General features: G+C 39.8%; 1 protein-coding gene across 3 annotated transcripts in view; it reads right to left on the bottom strand.

Moving 5' to 3' along the window:
• GLI3 (GLI family zinc finger 3) overlaps nucleotides 1-21,638 on the bottom strand; it is a 215,009-nt gene that overhangs the window by 191,122 nt on the left and 2,249 nt on the right. For all 3 annotated transcript variants that reach the window (XM_069812338.1, XM_069812329.1, XM_069812318.1), the window contains exon 2: nucleotides 8,596-8,758. In XM_069812338.1, coding sequence (XP_069668439.1) covers nucleotides 8,596-8,719 — 124 coding nt within the window. In that variant the 5' untranslated portion in view covers nucleotides 8,720-8,758. The remainder of the gene's footprint in view (nucleotides 1-8,595; nucleotides 8,759-21,638) is intronic.

Here is a 21,638-nt window from a genome sequence, read left to right as displayed (position 1 = left end):
GGCCCAGAAAGAACTTTTCTACAAAATCCTCTGTTGTTATGTATGAACCCCTACACTGGAAAAGAAGAGAAAAGCAAGCACATGACGAGGACAGAGAGAGAGCAAGAGAGCGAGCACACAGTTTGTAATACTAACTTACATTTCAGCAATTTATCATCTCATTTTAGGAAAAACTCTATCAGTACAAATCTGGTCTATTAAGCAGAACAAAAAAATCCCCTTAGTTTGGGATATCTGGGTGCTATTCAAGCTATTGCATGTGTAGGACTTAAGTTTTTGCATTTCCACTTGGCTGCATGTGGAACATGCATGAAAAGTCATACTAAATGAATGGAAACCAGCGTATTTTAAGCGGCTGGCATGTGCAAAGAATGTGCACACACAGCTCCTGTGTAGCAAGACTCCAGCTGACTGCAGGCACAAGATTAGGAACTGCTTTTTGATAATCTGACCCATAAAGCCTTACAAGCCAAATTTTAAAATCATCTGCAGAAAACCCAGTATTTCCTGTGTGCTCTTCTTTTCCAAAGTGCCTCTGCGCATTTGAAATACACATTCATCAGTAGGTCCAGATCACATTTACAAGTAAATCAACGTTTTTCTGAATTGCCAGCCTTATGAACAAAAATAGAATCTGCAAATTAAATTGTGACCACTTGCAGTATACATCAAAGGCAAAGACTTTTAATAGGAAATAAGATAATAACACAGCAATAAAATCCATCTCATTCCCTCTTAGTTGGGACGGCAAAAGAATGCATCTCCCTCCCCTCCCACTCTCACCCCAAAATAATGAGATATGGCTTGGAAAGAATATAGAGAATGTTTTTTTAATACAGTACCTTCTTTACATAATCACATACCATACTCTAAGCACACTTCTCCCACTTATTGGCACATGTATTTAGTAACAATTTCTATGTAAGCAGAAGCTGAGGTTTTATATCTTCCAGAAAAGAAAAAAAAAAAAAAAAAAAGAGAAAAAGTAAATAGAAACATACAGAGCAGGGATATAATCAAATGCAACATTGATGCCTGATTATTTCCTTTTAACTGGAGACAGATAAGAAATAGAAAACATCTAGAAGAGAAAAGATGAATGCCATTTGAAAACCTGTTAAGTAATTTAATTACTTCAACTGCCTTAATTTACACAGCTCAAATCATAAAGCCAAATACTGTGCCTGCCAGAGGGGTTGCCTGGTTTTAAGTCAATTAGAAGGATTTTTAAAAAATCTTTTTATTTGCTTTAAGAAGAAGATCTACTCCATGTAGCTCCTTCACTTGCAGATTCCCAAGTCTGGTCTCTTTTCAGAACCCAGGAAAACTCTCAGGATGCAAGAGTTTTCCACCTTTATTTTTTTAGTGCCCTTCCAACGGTCCCCAGCCGCCTGGCACCCATGTGTTTGTTGATACCCATTTCCAGCGGCTGGGAGGAAGATGCCACCACTTGGAGCAGCAGTGCTGCTACAGAGCCTTGCCATGCTGCCATGCAGCCTGTCCACTTTGGTGGCAGGGGCTGGCACAGCGGTGCAAGGTCATTAGGAGGCCCTTTCTCTTTTAGGGTATCTTCCCCAGAGACCAGCACTTAACGGCAGTGAGTGAGCCCTTTTCTGGAAGGCTAATAATATCACTGAAGCTTCAGCTGCCAGCAGCCTTTTTCCTACTAAGAATCAAACCTCTTGGTTGGTCCCCCCCATCCTCCCCAGTACTGTGGGCTGTAATGCCTGAATTTTTTGAGGTCTGATTGATACTGGACTCCTGCAAAGCACAAGCTATGGAGCATGGTACCACGGCCACACTGTAGAGACCCATTTTAAGCCTTTTTATTACTATCACTTCTTACTCTATTTCAAAACCCAGGTACAATTGTAATATGGTTGCTTGGGTGTTTGGGGTTTTTTTGTTTGTTTTTCAGGAAAAAAACCTCCCCAGTGTATAATTCCTTAAATTTAACCTCCACCTTGTCCAGGTGGCAAGCTTCTGCTGCTAACTAATGTTTTCTCCTGATTCCACCTCGTGTTATCCAGCAGGATGTTAAGTCATTACTTACTGATTACAGTGATTGCAGGGATAAGCCACTCAATCATCTCTTTCTGGAACTTGCAAAGGGATACAAGAGGACTGACATTTAATATCCCTTATGCTATTAACCACTGCAGGGAGGGGAGAGAAGGGGGGAAAAAAGGAGGGAAATCTCGGCAGAATTAATGAAGCAATACTGTATTGCACTTGCAGATCATTGGCTTTATAGCAGGGTAAGGGTAGGGCTGGCTCACTGAGGAACAACACTAGAAAATAGTATCAGGCAGAATGAATTATTACAGTCCACAATAAACCCTAACTTGATGACTGAAATTTTATTAGTAAGCATAAAGGACCATGGGTGCATTACTCCAAATGAACATGTATTTAATCATCTACTCACATCAGATTACAATATACCAAGACATGCAGTCCTCACTTAATTACAACCTCCAATACTTTTGCTTCCAATACTTCCAACCATCAGGAGAGCCTATCCTCCCCAAGGATAGGTACCTTCTTTTAGTTTATCCCCTTAGAACCTGGCCACAATTATTAGAACAGAAGGGTACACAAAACCTTACCAGTTCAGGTCTTTGCCCTTACTTTTCTGTGCTACCATGTATGACCATTCTACCCTTACTTTTCATGCTGCTGTATGCCACCATAACAGATAGGAATTACTTGCAATACTTGTCTTGCTGAAAAACAAAACCCTCAGAAAAACCTATACATTGAAGTCATCCCTTCCAATATCTAATCCTACAGGATGTTGTTTCCTCCTTGACCTGAAAATGAGAAGTGAAGAGGGCCCCTCCGTCCCCTTTGACTTCAGGAGAGGAGGAAGGCATCTCCTGATCACTTTGTAGAATCAGGTCCCATATAATCAATGCAGGACTCAATTTGCAGGCCACTAAAATAGTACAGGCAATGTTTCTTGATACCTAACAACCTCTTTTGAACCCTGACCTCTCAACGGGACCCTGAGCACATCAGTCCAAGACGGGGGCCAAGCATGAGGATTATGATTAACACCTATTTTATGGTGAGCTTGAAAGCAAGCAGCAGGACAAGAAACCAACTGAAAGTTTAAACAGGAAATGTGATTCTTATGGGGTTGGAGACTGCTGAATACTTCCCTCATTCAACTCTGAAAGAACTACTAGGAAGAAAAAAAAAGGAGACCTAGATGAAGCTGGCTCTTCTTCTGAAAGAATCAAAGTGGACGCACGAACTTCCTCTCATTTATTCATCTATCAAGCTTGGTTTTAAGTTACATCATCATTAAGATGATAATTTCTGCTTTCTATCACTTTAAAGTATGTTCTCAATAACTATCTGATTCTGATAAAGGTAGTCAAGTCCACAACCTACATACGTTTATAATTAGCTTTTTTTTAAGGCGGAGTAATAGGTTAATAAGAAATATCAGATTACACTGGGACAAGCTCATGGGTCAAAAACTAGACAAAACACATCAAACTGCAAGTAAGTGCTTGCCTGTCAGACACTGCAGGAGCCCCTATACAATAACTGCATTGTTTTAATGCAACATTAAAAACACCAGTTTAGAGCCAAAATGTGCAAAAGAGGAAAGCATTTTAGTCACCGACAGAATTCAGAAGCCAAACAGTTAGTAAATAAGGGTTGAACACAGCATTACAATCTCCTAACGTTCTCCAAGCAATGCTGCAAAGTGCACTTTTGCCTTGTAAAAGTATTAATTCAGCCCTCACAGAAATTCCCTGTACCTCTTAGAAAATAAAGTGAAAAATAAATTATATCCATGCTACAGATTAAGTGAAAAAAATAAATCACACATAGCTGAGGGCTGTGTCAGGTTAGCATGCAGTTTTTTTGGTCAACACCTCTTTAGGAAGTACTCTAACAATAAATCTGATTCACCTGGAGAGCAGAGCATAGGGTCGAAGTGGCCAGCCTGGTAAAGCATTAAAGCGTCTGCCTAACTGTAAGCGTGCAAATACCCACATTAGGGCCATCAGAGCTATTCTGGCGCCTAAAGCGAGGCATTCGCTTGAGTACTTGCTGGACAGGAGTTCAAGACTTTACTGCAGTGCCGGGCCTCGGGAGGGCTGGCGATCCCCGTGCCAGGGTGCAGGAGGGTCCTGCACCAGCATGGGCAGCACGGCTGTGCGGGCAGGGGAGCCAGCGTGGTTTTCTGCTCCGGCACCGCAGTGCTCAGCCTGACGTATCGACTTGGCGTGCTGCGGATCTCAGCGACAGCCGATATGCCAGGCGGTGAGGCACGGCGGCCGAGGAGCCAGCACACGGCTCACCCCGCCAGCCCCGGCGCTCGCTGGCAGAGCAGCACGGAGGAGCAGCCGAGAACAAGCCTCCATGTCGGCGTTCATCACACTTCAGCAAGGCAGGTCCTTCACTTCACCGCGCAGACTCCTGCAACGCTTACAGTGCTCACCTGAAGATTTCTTTTTAATCCTGAGATTACTTGAAGTTACAGGAGGTACTGTATTACCCAACGGAGGTCTAGCAAGGCAGGTTTCATGACCCCCAATACCAGGCGAAGGCTCTCCAAGGGCAGCACAGAACTAATTTTAATGAGTTTATCAATGGATACCTGTCTTCGGAAAGCCATTCCTTGCACAACTTGATAGAAACCTGTGTGTGCATGCAGCAGCTTTCAGGATGATGACCTAATTCCATGCACTGACATGGCATGGAACAGGGTCCTACTGCTTTGTCTCCAGAAGAGCGGTAGGGATGTGAGTGGGAGAAGACAAGGCCTGACGACACGGCACTGTGGTAGCAACATGGTCCGGGACACTGGCCTCATTACTCCAGTGTAATACCAGTGACATGCTCATGACATAAACAATGTATTTATTTGTTGTCCTTATTACTTTGCCAAAGCAGATCAGTCTGAGGCTATCAAAACACACGATACACAAAAGGAAGCTTACTTTACACCCTAGCACAAACTTTTTATTTATACAGCCTTTTGTGAATTAACATATCCATCAGCAGTTTTCTTTAGCAGTTTTCCTCCCCCTTGGATATTAGCCTAGCAGTAAATATAGCAGTCAAACAAAGGAGCAGTGAAACGAACAGTTTGCAAAGAAATGTATCCTAGTAAACTGCGTGCAGTTTGGTTGAGACACACAGAATGAAACACAAAGGAGAAAAAATCAAAAGCTTGCAAAAATGAATTCAAAACAAAGCAAGAGTGGTCCCAAATTACAAACGCCCACTGGGCATCAAAGTGCACCAAAGACTTTTGTTAGTCATTACAAATTATGATTTTTTTAATTTTTTTTACTTTTTTGATTACATGTACTTTAAAAGAAGTTTTAATTTGCTCCAGCACTAAGACCTTCCCCACATGTTTCGGCCTGGAGCACATTTTAATGGCTTAAGTTATAAATCCCTGAAATTAGGGGTTTATAATGGAAACGCTGGCAGGCCCTTATCTAACACAGTGCAAGCATCTTAGCAATATAGTCAGAGTTTGTAGTTAGGTGAGTGCAGCAGAAATCTTTTTTGTATTAAGTAATGACAGGAACTCAGCAGAAGTGGCTAACAGGTCAACTATGGCCCATGCTTGCTTATTGTCTGAGTCTACAGTGCAGCTGGTACCTTCCAAGGGGCACCCACAAGTCTGGGCCTCATAACGTGCATTGTGTAATTAGGGTTAACACACGAGCTGCCCTTCCAGGTCACCCTTCCCCCTTTCTTTCCTTTGCACCTAGGTTTACACCAATAAACAGGCTCTTCAATAAACAGTTTGCACATCATATGATTAAAAAGTTTTCCATGCTCAATATTCATTTTAAGATAGATTCTGCTACTGAGTGTGTTACTCACTTTCGGGAGCTGTTGAAATAATGGCATTTTCTTTGTTTCTCCATGATTGTAAGCTTTGCATAAAACCCGTAACAAGCAGCTTTCAATCTATTTATGATCCAAGTTCTGACTCCTTCAGAAGACAGCAGAGCTACTGAGAAAATATGAGTTTCTACATCACACCTCAGACAGCTGTCACTCAAGTACATGTTACCCTGCAAACTTTGCTAATTAATGTGTTGTCCAGAAGGAGAGCAGCACTGCTATTAGACGTGCTTATGAGGTGAGATTGGTATGACAGGCAGATGTTGCTCTGCAGTGACAGCAGTCTTCTGATAAAAACAGTAAGGATCATTCTGTCTTTTTGTTTTTTTACGGGTACCTTACCTTGTTTAGCAGAGCATTCAAATGCAAATCACAACCATTTAACATTACCACAGCCCTCTGCAAAAAAGAGGCACTGAATCAACAAAAGCTGCATGTTTTGTAGGAGTGGTGTCCTAGATCAACTGACGATGTTCCTGTAGTAATACTCATTCCAGCACTAAAAACAAAAGATGCAAATGTGATGCAAGCTCCAGCTTTCATGCAAAGTGGTCCTTGTAACCAAAATTCATTATCATGACAATCACAACTGCAAGAAGCAAAACTTTAAAACATTGCAACAGTAGAACTCATGTTTAGGTTCCTAAAGTTTTGTATTAGTGTTTGTTTTGGTACATGCTCCATGGAGTCTCTACACTAAGAGGAAATTTTTCATATCCAGGAAGGAATGGAATTTTTTATCCCTTTGAAGCCCAACCCTGTATCTCTGGAAAGTCGTTTGCTTGGTTTTACATGAAAGTAGATTAGAAACCCAAACCTTGGAGATCCTGGTGACTTCCCTAAATACAAAGACTAACAAGACCAACCCTTACCCACTGAAGACAAAAGTAACTGTCATTACCTTAACCAAATGCAGCCTCAGGCCCCAGGACATGTACTACATTAGCATCTCATTCCATTAATAGCCAGTGACAAAAATTTCTAGTCATTCATTAGACTTAGAAACATTCTAGTTCTGGGGAGTTTGATGCCCCTGACATGCACTAATACACCACCTAGATGAAGCAGGTAGTTAAGAACTAATATTACCGTTAAAGCTGATAGGTGGAATAGAGAGAGAAAATTATTTGACCGTAGGGTAAATCAGTGTCAGAATTAGGCAAAAACATCTTGAAGGCTTTATTTTTAGCCCTCTAAATCTAAATGTTTAATGATGTTAAAGCTAGCCCAAACAGTCAGAGGTATGTGCCAATATCAAGTTTGAGTACAAACCCCTGACACATCAAAGAATACACATATGTGTTTAAGTGTGCATCTGTTTGAAAAGTTGGGCCAATGTGGAAAATCCTATTATTGAAAAAAAAAAAAAAATACAATGGGGAGCTCTAATTCAGCTAATGTGAACCACTGTAATTCTATTGATAGCAACGGATCTGTGCTGACTTACACCAGCTGAGGATCTAATTTCATATGCCTTAGAAAACTGATGCAACTTCTTCCACAGCTACTCAAAAGTTTCTATACTCTCATGGGGATCAACTCCAACTAGCAGGTCAGTAGGTGCTGAGTTTGCTTTGAATCTGAAGTCTAGTCACACAGAAGGATACTGGGACATGTGCCATCTCATTTTTACTGACCCACAGGGATTCCCCTCTAGTATGGGTGTAGGGTTCATGTATTTTCTGCTTTAGTCTAGTGGGAGATACAGGTTTCTTTGAGAAAGCAGAAACCTTTCTTCAAGATATCAAAGTGAGAACCTGACCTGGACCACAAGCCCAGATGAGTGAGCATGATGGAAGCAGAAAGGGTGAACAGAAATCGTTTTGCCAGGAATACACCAGGACTCCAAAATATGCAGAAAGACATCTTCTGGTTTTAGCCATTATTAGGCTGATTTGCAAAACCAAGCTGATCTGCAGCTATCCAAAATCCACAGGTCTAAACTCTGCGCACACCTTTTCAAGCAATTTTCTTTCCTAATGCAAAGGAGTTTTGCATTAGTAGGGACCAATACACTCAGCCCTCTTACACTGAACAATGAAAGGGCCAGGGCTGGGACTACACACTCTCCAGAGAGGCAGAGAATATGTAAAATTGTCAAGTGAGGTAATCTCTGGGGAGAATTAAGCAAACTACTCCAGTTTTGCAAATCTACAAGCTGTACATTCACAACTTTGAAATGAATTCACGGGAGTATACACTCTTAGCTTGCTGTTTTGTCCCTGGCCATTAAAGTACTTCGGGGAGGTGGGGGTAGCCCTTTGCGAGGAGCAAGTTTATTTGTAAAAGAAGAGAAGAAAAAAACCTTTGCCATTAATTTTGACAGAGCTACTTCTCTCTCTTTTGTAATAACTAATTATCTAACTAGTGTAAGAGATTTCAATGGCCAAATGCAAAGCGCTCGTAAGCCCTGCCAGGCTAATCAAGACAATTTCCAAAAGGCCAAAAACAGGAACTTCCTATAATAAATAACTTAGCGTATTTACATCTCAAATTAGAACATCTGGAAGAAAAAGACTACGCCTGATGCCAAAACAGGCCTTATTGTATCCTACCACTTTCCACCACCACCACCCCCCCTTCATTTTCTTTAGCCTTTCCTTAGAACAAATACTGATCCAGGTGCAAATGCTCAATTCACAAGGAATGCAGTGAACATAAAATTACTGTAGGTTTGGCTGCTAGTAAATCCCTGCTGTTACTCACCATTGGAAGTTGTGCTGGAGGCAACAGCTTTCTCACTGACATCTGTTCGACTGGAGCATTTCACGATGGAATTCTCCACTTTTTTCTTCTCCGTCGTGGTAGAGCTATGGGACTGCGCCTCCATGATGACTTCTCATTACTTCAGCTCTCCTTGTACTAATACCTGAATGAAACAAGAGAGTCATAAACTTTAAATACTATACGAAAGCTTAGCCCAAAACCTCTCACACCTCTCACCTGAAGAAGAGCCTGCAGCACAATTGAACTAGCAGTCCACAGGCCATTTCTGGATGCCCATCAAATCATGTTTGCATGCATGAATTCCTGAGGAATTTAAGGAAACACTACCACCAAAAATAAGCATGTTTGCCTTTAAACAGCCTCAGCATCACAAACCACTATGCTGCTTAATGGGTAGATCCATTTTTTTCAAGCCTGTTGGGTTTTAATGCACCCAGGTGAAAAAATCCAGTATTTTTCTCCTACGTCCAGAGCACTCTGGAACAATGCAAAAGAAATCAAGACAGACCTTCATGTTGACTATAGAAGCCAAATATTTAAATTTCAACATTCACACTACCTGAATACACTGCAGCAAGAATTATCCTGGCTATCTCTACACCTTGTCCTACTTCTGTAAACATCTCTCACTTTGTTTGTTCAGAAATCTAACTCAAACAAAAGTGCATTGGAGCAGCACCCTGAAAACCACAGGGAAAGACAAATATTATTGCTGGTGGCAGATAATGAGATCACTTTCTTTTGCACAAAAACGCTGAAAATGGAAAACTCCGCAAAGGTGTGTGGCTGGCTACTCTGCCTTTCCTGGCTGTTCTCAGTGTCATCTCCAGTGATACATTAATTTTATACCCCGCAGAACACTTCTCCATATTCTCAGAGCTTTTACATTCCTGACATAAACCCAAGAAGCCCACAAGCTTCTGAAAGTGTTAACACTGCTTGCGCAGCAGTATATCCACACCAGGCCCTGAGACTGCAGGGATCTTGGGCTGTGAAGGACACAAGCTTTTGCAAGCACTGGTCTGCAGCTTAACTTGACGCACGCCAGTCTGTAAAGCAAGTAAGCTTTACACAAATCATCCAATATTCAGCACACACCACGCTTAGAACCACAGTACCTGGGTACTTCGGTAGTTTGAACATGATCCTATGCAACAACAAAAAATAATAAAAAATAGAGTGTTTTCAGCTTTGAGCAGCACTGCAGTCATTAGCTAAAGGGATCTGAAACGGGAGGAAGTTGCACTGTTCTGCAACAACATTTGAATTAAATAAAAAAACCAAAGGCTCCAAAACAAGCCACAAAGTAAACTATAATGAAGTATAATTACATTAGCAACCTGTTTCCCCAATTCTGACAGTCAAAAAAAAATAAATAAAACAAACCCCCAAAAAAGGCTACAAAGCCAATTCATCACAAACACAGCTGTCTAGTAAACCTTCCCCTTCCCACCTCCCTAGTAGGAGTTCTTTTTAATAGCACAATAAAACACTCCAAAGCCTCATTGTTATACAGTAGGGATCAAAGAAGAGCCCAATCACTAAATGAATCATTATTTAGCTAGGCAGCACAGCCAGGGAATTGGACTAGATATCAGAGACACTCTGCCACTGACCTAGTGGTCTAACCTTTGGCAAAGTGTTTTTCTTCCCTCGAGTTTAGTTCTTGCTAAAAACAGGAATAACAAAGCTCTGCATGCAGTGGAAGAGTACTTCTAACAGCACTTTCAAGATCTATCTGTGAAAGTGCTATAAATATTATTGTGATGTGTGAAACGACTTCCTACCAGAACACAAAGGGGAATGCCAGGTGTCTTCAAATAGGAAGCAGGAGAGATCTAACAATACACAACTTGCAACAGCCCTCACCTGTACCCAGCAATGCACTAATCTCCTTGAGGAGAGATCTCATACGAGCTTTGCAAACTGCACCTTTCCAAATTTCTCATGTGCTTTCTCCTCCTTCCCCCTCACACACCTCATGCAAGAGCATCGACAGCTTTGGTCACTTATCATGTATATCAGGCTGTTCAGTCCCTTGCATTGGCAGAAACTGGGGGCACAGCTGCCAAGCTGTTCACCCCACACTGACAAGAACATGCTTGTTTTCTCTGCACAGCCCTGGCCACGTAACACCAAAATCTGTCTCTACCCAGCCTCTGGCCACTGCGTGAGTGAGTCCTTCAGCATACCCTCTTGTGACTACCCTCCTTTGAGTTATTTATTATTCTCTAAAAAGAATAACTTCCTATGCTGTCTCTGAAGGAATTTAAAAAGCTATACATTTTCAGTAGTGGTTATTTTTCTTCTGTTTTGCCTTCTAAGGGCCAAGTCTGCTGTTCAGGCAGCATCTTCATTTACATCAAAGAGTTTGACTTGGAGAGCTTGGAGGGGGAAGCTGCAGAACTTGTCCCCCATTTTCTTCTGTCCTCAGTTCACAAGCCTGTTTCTTTTGGCGAAAAGACATGAAAGATAACAATTATGCTTCCCACTCCATTAGAAAGGAAGAAACCACATGCTCTGCCCCCCAGTTTCACAAGGCCAGTGGAGTGGCAAAGGTCACGAAAATGATGACAGGTACCTACAGCGGTTCCACCGCCTCTTGCCACACAGATGGCTGTGCAGATAAGAGCAAGGAGCCATCACTTACCTCCACCTCCTTCCCCTCTCCACCATGGCAGGACGGGACCTCCATTACAATCCGATCCTACCTCTGCTCAGAAAAGGAAGGAGATGAAGGTGCTGTAAGAGTTAACACAGCTTTCATCTCCTAAAAAGCATCCTTGGATCATCTGCAATTCAAGAGCAACATGTGTCTGCTGAAACTGGCATCCATCCATTCTCTTTGCTATGTTTTTTCTTTCCCCAACAGCCTACCAATGAGATTTTTCTGGTACTTTGGAGTTTTCTTTAACGGAGGGAAGACTAGCAGATATAATTCCACATTTCCCACCACTCTATCACTTTCCTCGTTCATGCTACCTAGCGTGGACAATGGTACGGAACAAAGGCCTAAAGTAGCAGCTTAAAGTGAATTTTTGGTCAGAAAACTGCAGAATTGGCCATGAGCTAATATAAACATCTGCTCTTGGTACCTGTTCTGGTTCATGTCTGCTTAGTTTACACCCAGAAGGCTGCTTTTATTCATGTCAGCATGGAAGAGGTAATACTGCAAGAGTGAACTTTCTTACTCTGCTCTACACCCTGCAGCACGAGCCAATGGCCCCAGCGCTGCAGACGTTTCCTCCCGTGCCTTCCCTCCTCCACTCCCAACCCACGCATGTGTGGCAAGGGCGTCTGCAAGAATTCCAGCAGCTCCAGTTACACTCCAGTGCTGGATGAACTACATGGTGCTATGCATGGCTGGGAAAGTAAGGAAAGCCAGGAGAGATGGCACGACTTGTAATTAGTGGTACGTGTTTTGGTATGTTTTTCCACACATGCCCAACAGGGAAGCACTCAACTGGAAATCAATATGGTGCCCCAAAAATCTTTTTTTTCCTGAAGGCGAACTTAAGCCCAAGTTGAAAACACAAACCAGACACGCATGTCTTCTAGAATCATTCTCCTTAATTTTGGCTGTGATTTTTATTTTCTCTCAGAAATTGTACTGAAATACGAGAATTGCAGTCTATCAAAAAAAACGTCCAGGACAACGTGAAGATTTCTTTCCACTGGCTGCTAATCCCTATCAAAAAGCATTCTGAAAATGAGCCAGCCTGACATCATCTTCACATTAAAATACAAAGTGGCTTATATTATGGTGTACATAGCTCTCCCCAGCATGTGGGTCAGCGACTTCCCTGTTCCTGCCCCCAGGCCTGAGACAATATGTATCTATTCCGCAGAAAGGAGCTCTGCTTTCAAAAAACCAGAAAGCTAGTTTCTGTCGGCTATCCAGCATCTCCATGTGCATATGAATGGCAAGAAAACGCTATAACAGTATAGGGGCGAAAGCCTGAACTTTCATAGGTAAATAGAGGGATAAACATTCCTTCCTGAAAGCAAACATTCATGGTTTTTTTCCCATTCAACCATGCTTGAACCTTTTGTAATTTCCCTAAAGCCTGAACCCACTGCACAATTAATTCCAGATCCCCATTTTAAACCTAATCCTTCTCAAAACAGCAACCTGCCTGCAGGTGTATCTCTTCTTTTTAAATCATAAATGTAAACTTTCACCAATTGCATATTAAATTGGAGGAAATTTAGGAACAAGCTACTGGTATGAACTAGTTAAATGAGGAAACCCATTTCTCTTAAAAGGAGTGTCAACAAATGACGATATGTTGGAAATGTATTTTGAACAAAAAAATTCTTTCAAGCAATTTGAAATTATATAATTTCTGGTCCTTAGGTATGTTGGTCATAAAATTGGGCCTCACAGTAGTAAACATAATCATATTAATATAGTGGGGAGAAAAAAAATCTTTTTGTTCATTTACTCACAGTGCCAACTAACCAAAACAAATAGAGCAGCCCCTCTGCCTGGAAGAGCAGGAAACATGACCCTTTCTGAACATACACTTTGGTATTCCAAGAGATCTTCAGCTCTGTGCTCCTTTTCCTTTCTGAGTTACTTTTTAAATCATTGTATTTGTATTGCATATGTTAGTTTTGAAGACCGGATCATGCAAATATTTATTCATAGGAATAGGCTCACTGACTTCAATAAGACTAATTGCTTCAGTCTAACCGCTTGGGCAGGAATCAGCATCTAAAATTCTCAATTTGTATGTTAGACTGGTTTTTGTTTCTTACAAACGTAAACCTTCTTCTGCCTTTATTGCTTATATTTTTTAAGGGGGTATCTTTTAATGTGTTGGGTTTTAAAAGAAAAAATAAATAAATCCTTCCCCTGTTTCATTCGATGCTGCTGTAGTTGTATTCAATTCATTAACAAGTGGTTTGCATCCGCTGAGAAGAGCTGTCTGAAATAGCAGTGTCACAGCATTCATCATCATTACATCAGCAGTAGGGAAGTTCATACTGATTGCTATCAGCAACCAGAGTGCCCCAATCAGCATGCAAGCAAACATAGCATGTTTAATTTTTCAGAAATTACTCTGGGTAGTTAGGGTGTTCATAGGTACTACTTTGATCCACACTACTGGAAGCAGTCTTTGGGGATACAATACATCTTGAACAGCACAACTGTATGAAAGTGAAAAACACAAGGGGAGGCATGAAGAACAATCGGGAAATTACAGTCTCTCTCAACCATAAAGGACCCTTTATCAATTTTATCAAAACCGGTTACACCGTTCCTTGGGATTATTTAAGGATAAGAAAAAAAAAAATCTGTCTTGTTCAGATACATTCAAATGCAAAATTTACATGAGACAATCTTATGCTATTATACAGGAGCTATTTCACACTGATTTATACAGGCTTGATTCAGGTACATTTAACTTTCAAAACCCACCTAGATTTCAGCATTGCTTTCTATCAAACCTGCTGGCAAAGCTGCACTGACAAAGTTACCCCTGACAGTACTTGCTGAAAAATACGCAAGTGCTCAGACATTTTAAGAAATATCTTCCAGTCGTAACATTAGCCTCTTGGTACATCTCACCATTTTTACAATAGCTATAGGAACTAATCTAAATACTATATATTTTTAAAATAGTTTTACCTTTTCTCAGTTCTTTGTAAGCTAAATCAGAATTCTGCAACCCCCATTAACTACTCCTGGGCAAATTTTGTTCAGATTCTTCCCTGTTGAGACAACTAGTCACAATGAGACTAAGACAAATATAAACTGCACAAATAGTAGTCTTATATCCACTATACATACAAACCACAACAAACCATTAATAAATTGGGAAAAAAAGGTATCTTATACTTCGCTATACTTATCTCCGTTTAAATTACATGCATGACCTATATATGCACGATCTATACATGCACTAGTTGCTAACCACATACTTCCCCTACATCTGTTTTAAAATGCAAAGTAAAATTAGAAAGAAAGAAAAAAACAAGCAACCCACACACCCCCCCCGAACAGAATTAGATAGATGGCTTTGTTACTTGAAATTAAAAAATACCCCAAGTTATAGGGCACCACATGTATTAATACAATCTTTCCAAATTCATTACTATCTCCTGTCTTCTCCCGTGTTACATTCCTTTGATTTCTTCCCCCCATAAAGACTGAAAAACAACTAGACCTAAAGCCTGGTTAATGATGATCTGATCTGTTCCTGATAGGTTAAATAGCTCGTGGCAACAATAATGCAGGATCACAAACACAAAGGCAATCGGCTAGGCAAAGCAGTGCTATTAGCATCCTCGTGATTAAGATCCTAAGTGAGAAACTCTTCTACGGCATACACTGAACTACTGATCATGTGTAATAATTGCTCAACTCCAGAGGAATTACATTTGCTTACATCTTTCTGCTACAGATAAGCTGGATTACCCAAAGTTCTGAAAATATTTAAAACATACACATACAGTAGGATCAGTAAGTGGCACTTTCTACTGAGGCAGCACCTCAGTTGCTTTTAATACATATCACCCACATACTCTTACAAGTAGATAATCTCTACTTTTGTTACAGGATTTAGAAAGCTGTTAAGTATAACCCCAATTAAATGTTTTCACTATTACTTCAACAGATTAAACTCTGTATCTAAATAAAACAGCTTTCCACCAGGAAAGAAGTGATTCATAGTTTCTTACCCAGTAAACAGAGTTTAATGGATAAAAACACTGAAGGATTCAGGTCAAACTGTCCACATCCAACCAGTTCATCCCTCACAGAAGTTGTTTGGGGACATGCAACACAAAGCTGAGGGATACAGAGCCAGAACTTAAAACACATCTTAGTGGCTTTACAATGCAGATATGATGTATCCTCTGAGGTAAAAACTTATAATCCATTCATTACCCAAGAGTCTTTAGAGTAAGTAACTGAGCTTTAAAATGGAAAAAAAAAAAAAACCAACCTAAAACCCCCGCCAAAACCCAAGCCCACAACCAAAACCAAGGAACCAAACCAGGTCATTAACTCTGCATCTAAGCATTTGTTATTTTAATCACATGGTCTTGGGTTTCTTTATTCCTCATTTTGTCTCTCTTACAAACTATCTATAAATACAGACAATGGAAAGAACAAAGGTTATTTCTTAAAAAATAGAAAGTGCCACGTATTTTTCAAGTCTCCAAATCTGTAAATATATTTGAGGAGGCAGGTGCGTTTAAAACGAGTAATACACTTAGCCTTAAGAAATCAGAACTCCTGCCAATTAAACTGCCTAATATTGTTAGAGAATTCAGCGTAAGCTGTGTTACTGCTTGTTTTGCAATCCTGCATGTCCTTGTGCTTCAAACTCTGCAGCAGGAAAACTCTAATAATTATGTCAAAGTAAGATTAGCTGTAAAAGAATTAGCGGGGGGGGGAATCTCCTGTGGACTTTACTGTTTGTAGCAATAGGTTAAAATGAGCAGTGGCACTTCAAACTTCCCTACCAAGTCTACACTCAGTTTTGCCCCATCTTTCTTCAGGAATGCAGCAGCACTAAATCCAAAACAAACTTCAGTAACAGCACTGTGACTTCCTTCTGTAAAACACTTGTTTTATGAAACCTGAATTAGAGCATTCATATGCTTAAGATTTGAAAGGACAGAAATATGCAGGGACGAGGACAACCAACAAGACTTGCTGTGCTGATAACATACCCTATGGCTTCCTCTTCTGATACTGTTACTAGCACTAGGAACACTTATGGTGATGATATAGGATGTTTTCTTCTTTCCCTTCTTGCCAGTTTGTCAACAAACAGCTTGGTAAAGCAAATTACAAACATCTGTATTGGGTGTGCTTTGCATCACGATTTATTTAGTTCATCAAATAAGAAGTCACTACAACTGCCACAGAAAAAATGCAGAAATACTCTAATTTAGAGCACCAGCACTAAACGTGAATTCCAATGGCATGACCACTTTCTTCACACTTTTTGCTTCTCATCAATCCCAAGAGATGAAAGTTTCCTTAGAATCAAAACTAGATCTATATATCAATGTCAATCTCTACAGGAACAGAGCTGAAGGAAGAATATATTTAATGTACATCTACTGCGAAGATGTGCCTTCTGTTTCCAACTTATGATATGCAAATGAAAGAAGAAAAGACTGTATTCCGTATTTTACAATTAGCATTTTAAAACAAGATAAAAAGAATGCTTCTGAAAGTGCCGTGTTTTCGTCACCAGTCCCATTTCTGGAAGCCTGTTTATCTCCTCAGCATACTCTCAGGTTAAGGGATGCCTTCATCCAGAATTTCACATTCTAACCTAACACAGATGTTTTAACACATAAAAGAGCTAGGAAAGCTCCCCATATCCAGGAAGAACTTCAAGTGTGAAAGGTAGTTTATAAAACTTTATCTTCAGCTTTTACAGTTTACTTTAGGTTTTACACCTGTCTCATAGTAGCAGTAAAACTGCATCATGATTCCTTCACTTTTTTGTAAGTCGACAAAATACAACAGCACAACTCTGAACTGCTGCAGTATAAATTACTTCACAATCCACTATCCCTGTTCAAATAGTGTAATCATAGAATTATACAGCTGTCTTATTTTCCCAGAAAAAACATCCATAGTGAATTGAAGAGCCAAGCAAAACCACACCAAACCACATGTCCTGTTAGTTAAGAATCGGTAGTGCTAGGATTTCATTTTAATATACGCGCCTCAGAACAGCAGACATTGTACTGAAGTGACACTAACTTGATCTGTGTTTCTGACTATTCGGTTCCAGGTATTCATACATCTTGTCTAATGAAGGCTTCATCCTCTCGGCAGCTGGATGAAGTATTCTTTACACGCAGTTGATTTTCTTGACATTAACAGATTTGTATGTAAAGAAAACAGAGTATCATACGAAGCAGCAAACATAGTTGGGGGAGGTTCAGCTCTAAACCACCAAAAGGTTACTTGGGTCCTTTAGCCCTGAGAAAATATCAGATACCAAAAAAATACAGCAGCATTTTGAGCATCATTTAAAAAAAAAAAAAAGGATTGTCTTGGTAATCAGTGCAAAAAATAACTTGACATTAGAGTGGAAAGTTCAGCTAAGAAAATTATTCAATCAGATCTCTTGGTAGTGGATTCTGATATTATCAGTTCTGACACCCAGCAACTATTTAGAGACAAACGCATTCTATCCCAATTAGTTCATCCCTTGTTGTAATCTAAATAATCTTGCAGGCATTTTTAAGATCAATGTATTGTCTTGTTTCTTGTTTTGTTCTTAAAAAGAGAGAGAAACCAACTCTTCAGATCAGCAGCCAATTTAATACTCTTTCAAGGTAATGCAGGTACAATTTATATGTACAGCATATACCACAACAAAACCACAGTATGATGCCAGCACAATCTTTAAGAAAGTTTTCCCCTATATCTCCACAGAAAGCGGCCTTGAAAGAAAGGAGGGATTAGAGTGAGCTGGAAGGTAGGGAGGGGACTTACCTCAAACCCAGCCAAGCGGAAATCAGAGCAGTAATTCTACAAGTCGGCAGAGTACACTTTTAGATCTATAATGGTGTGAAGAAGTGCTGGGCAGCATTGCCTGAAGGCAGCACTAATACACTGATGACTAATGACTGGGCCATGCAGACAATGAATTTGGGGGTTGAAAACTAACAGAAACCGTGCAGCACCTTGACAAATGGGCTTTCAAAATTTCATTCACTGAATAACCTTTAAGCACAAAATTGGCTCAAGTTCTCTCGGGAATAACATGACACATGTTGTTGGACAATAAGTATTTTCCTTTTTAATTAAAACTATTACACCAAATACATAAACATGATTACAGTGAATAAAACATAAGTTAACTATTTAGCAGCTAGAAAAGACCGGACCCAGAATTTGAGGTGCAACACCGTTCGTTCAGAAGGGTCAAACAAATCCTAGGGTTAACTACCTGATTCACTGAAATTCACCCTTGGCAGAATACATTTTCCCTTCTTTGACACTTAAAGGAGAATGAGAACTTCAAAGGTATGTTTAATGAGCTGCTACAAACACAATTGGTTAAAAGAGGCTCAGAAATTATGTACTAAAAGCTGCATTGTGCTTAGAATTACAACTGAAAAAGTCTCATTTTAAAGAGCCCAAAGTCAAGCCCCCATAAAACAAATCAAGCCTCGTATAAACTTTGTAACCTTGTGTACTGACAAACACATTAAAACAACAGAATGCCTCTTTACAGGAGCTTTTCCTCAGTGCAACTCGACTTCCAATTTGAAAATAGCAATTTTGGCTATTTTTACAGACAGAATGAAATATCTAAAGTGTCTCTAAATTAACAAGTACCACTTGCCATAGACAGCATCGCCTTTAGCAGCTCCTAAAAACTTCAGAAAAGGATCTTAAAACAGGAAGCTTAGTGAGCTCATAAAACTGTTGTTGGAGCCAGGAACACATAGCATATTTAATCTGAAAACTGTGAGAGTCTACAATGATTTCAGCAAGATCTGAGGCATGCCCTCAAGGTTTGCTGGGATCTGGGATTAGGGAGTTGATAAGAACCCTCTACTGCCCATGGACATGTTTTTCTTCTGCACTTAAACACAAATGCATAGAGACGTTTGACTGCTGCTTGGCGTTACTGCTCAAGTTATATAAAAGCTTTGCAGCTCCTTTTGCTGTCAATATATCAAAGTTTAAAAAAATCATCAAAGTGTGAAATTTCATTTAAAGTCTTTGCCAGTCTACAGCTCTATTTCACAGACCTATCAAATAAAAGTAAAGATGAAAAATGCACTCAAAGAACTTGAAAAGTTTGCAGCAGCACCCATGCCCTATTTTTGTTTATTCTGTCTCATTTTATTTGATTTTAAAGTATAACAAATCAATTCCCTTATAAAAATGACAAAGTCTAAAGGGAGGACGTCTATAAAACCTATGGTTAAAAGACAACTTGAAATCATTATTACAGCTGAACCTTTTGTTGAATAAAAAGCTTCCTCTGTAGCCATTTTAGCGTTTTAATTGCCTAACTGCAAGTTGGCAGAAAATTTCTTGAATCTTCCAAAACAATCAGAATGACTACAGAATATGAGTGCCAGAAAAACTAAAGCCTTCTTCAAAGTATTCTTTAGCTAGGGATTTACAACAATTGCATAAAGAAGAAAAGTCTTGACTTTTAAGATAATCTACTATAGTCTAAAAGCATTAACATTCCATTACTAAGGTTTTCCTGAGGATTTCATGACTCATTGATTCACTTTTCCTTCAAGTCTGCTTTTTCTTTGTACATTACTGTCTCCATATAGTTGAGTGCATGCAACACTGATCATTAAACTGCTTCTTTCCATAACTCCAAATAAATCCTGCTTTAATAACCATCAGATTCCTTATTTATCAGGCAAAGATGACTAACTTTTCACTAACACTCTAAAACACAAAAATATGCCATTCCTTCCTTGAATACGCAGGATGAAATTCAAACACGCTACCGAGTGCAGGTAATGGAATAGCTTTCCCAAAAACGAGGCAGGAAGTGTAACTGGAACTTTTATGGGTCAGTAACAAATGCACACATTTATCTTGTTAAAAAATTAAGTAATCTGCAAGATGAACAAATTTTAATGATATCTCAAAACTTGAGTATTTGGTTTCTCTAACACCGATTCCAAAATAAACAGAAATTATTTATAACCATTGATACTTTAATTTCTTAGTTACAAAATGTTTTTGCGTTTGAAAATGCACAACGTATCTTTCACAGCTGAAGATTACTTATAGCAGTAAACACTGTCTTGGCCACCGCACGCCTTCTCAAGCCAAAAACATTACTCCACTTAAGCAGGAAAATGCAGGTGATGTCTTTTGTTTAGTAGTACTTCCGCAGAAATGCTTTGGAAAACAGCATGTCCTACTGAAAACCATGTGCAATTATCGGAATGCAAGAGTGCATTCATTTAGGCACCTTAAGCCATAGTTTTACTTCCACTGCTGCTTAAAAGAATACATATACACTGAGGGAGTTCTTTTCTTACTCATTCTTCTTACTCATTCAAAATCACATAATCCTGCTTTTAAAGAAATAATCCTCCCCCTTAAAATAGCCTTCTCTCATAGTTACTATTATTTATGTATTTAGAATTGGGCTATACACCAAACTGGAAGTATTTACATACTAGCTAGTTAAACCCAAACCTTCATTATATAAACAAACTCTCAGGAGGCTGCCTACAGTTTACATTGCTAAACTCATTCACCATTACTTTTAAGATACATTTCCTCCACTGAAATACAGTGGTGTGGACACGGCAGTTTTTACATTTTAAGGTTACTTTACTTTTAAAACACGGCATTCGTCTTCCTTCAAAATAATCATGACATATGTAATTAAGAAACTGTCAGATCATTATTAATTTTTAATAAAGGACCTAAATGAAATAATTATAGGAATCAATCAGTGAGGCACCTTTCCAAATTGCAATGCAATTGCACAAATATTCAAACTACTTAAGGCCAGTTCTTGCAAATTTCCATCCGTAATCTCGCTGAACACCACATCAAAAACAATTTTGTAACACAGAGAAACTTGGCGATTTCTCACTATTCCACCGACTTAAACGGTTTCGAAACAGATGCCCTCCTCATGCACAGAAAGAGGGGCAGCCGTGCCCTCTTAAAAATGTTTGTTGATTTCATCAGCCACATATCTCAAGGCCTCTGAAAAATTGCGCTTCCAAGTTTTTCTGTAGCACACACAAAAGAAATGAAGTCTCCACGCTGAAGCTTAAAAAATCACGTTTATTGAGCCTTGAAAATCAAGCGGGAAGTTGCAAGGGCGCGACGGCGATGAGTATTTTGCTGCGGGTTGCTACCTAATACTTCTTTAGCGAAGCAGCCTCTAAAACGTGACACTGTGTATCAAACGGGCAGCTATCCCTACCTTTGACTAAAAGGCTCTTTGAGATCCGTACAGTCCATCATTTCAAACTGAAGTGGCAGCTGGAAAATGTGGAACAGCTGGCAAGGAGCTGAGAGAAAATGT

This window comes from Haliaeetus albicilla, chromosome 2 (assembly GCF_947461875.1).
Source record: "Haliaeetus albicilla chromosome 2, bHalAlb1.1, whole genome shotgun sequence".
NCBI lineage: Eukaryota > Metazoa > Chordata > Aves > Accipitriformes > Accipitridae > Haliaeetus > Haliaeetus albicilla.
Note: the sequence above shows the minus strand (reverse complement) of the source record. Positions and strands in the feature narration are given on the sequence as shown.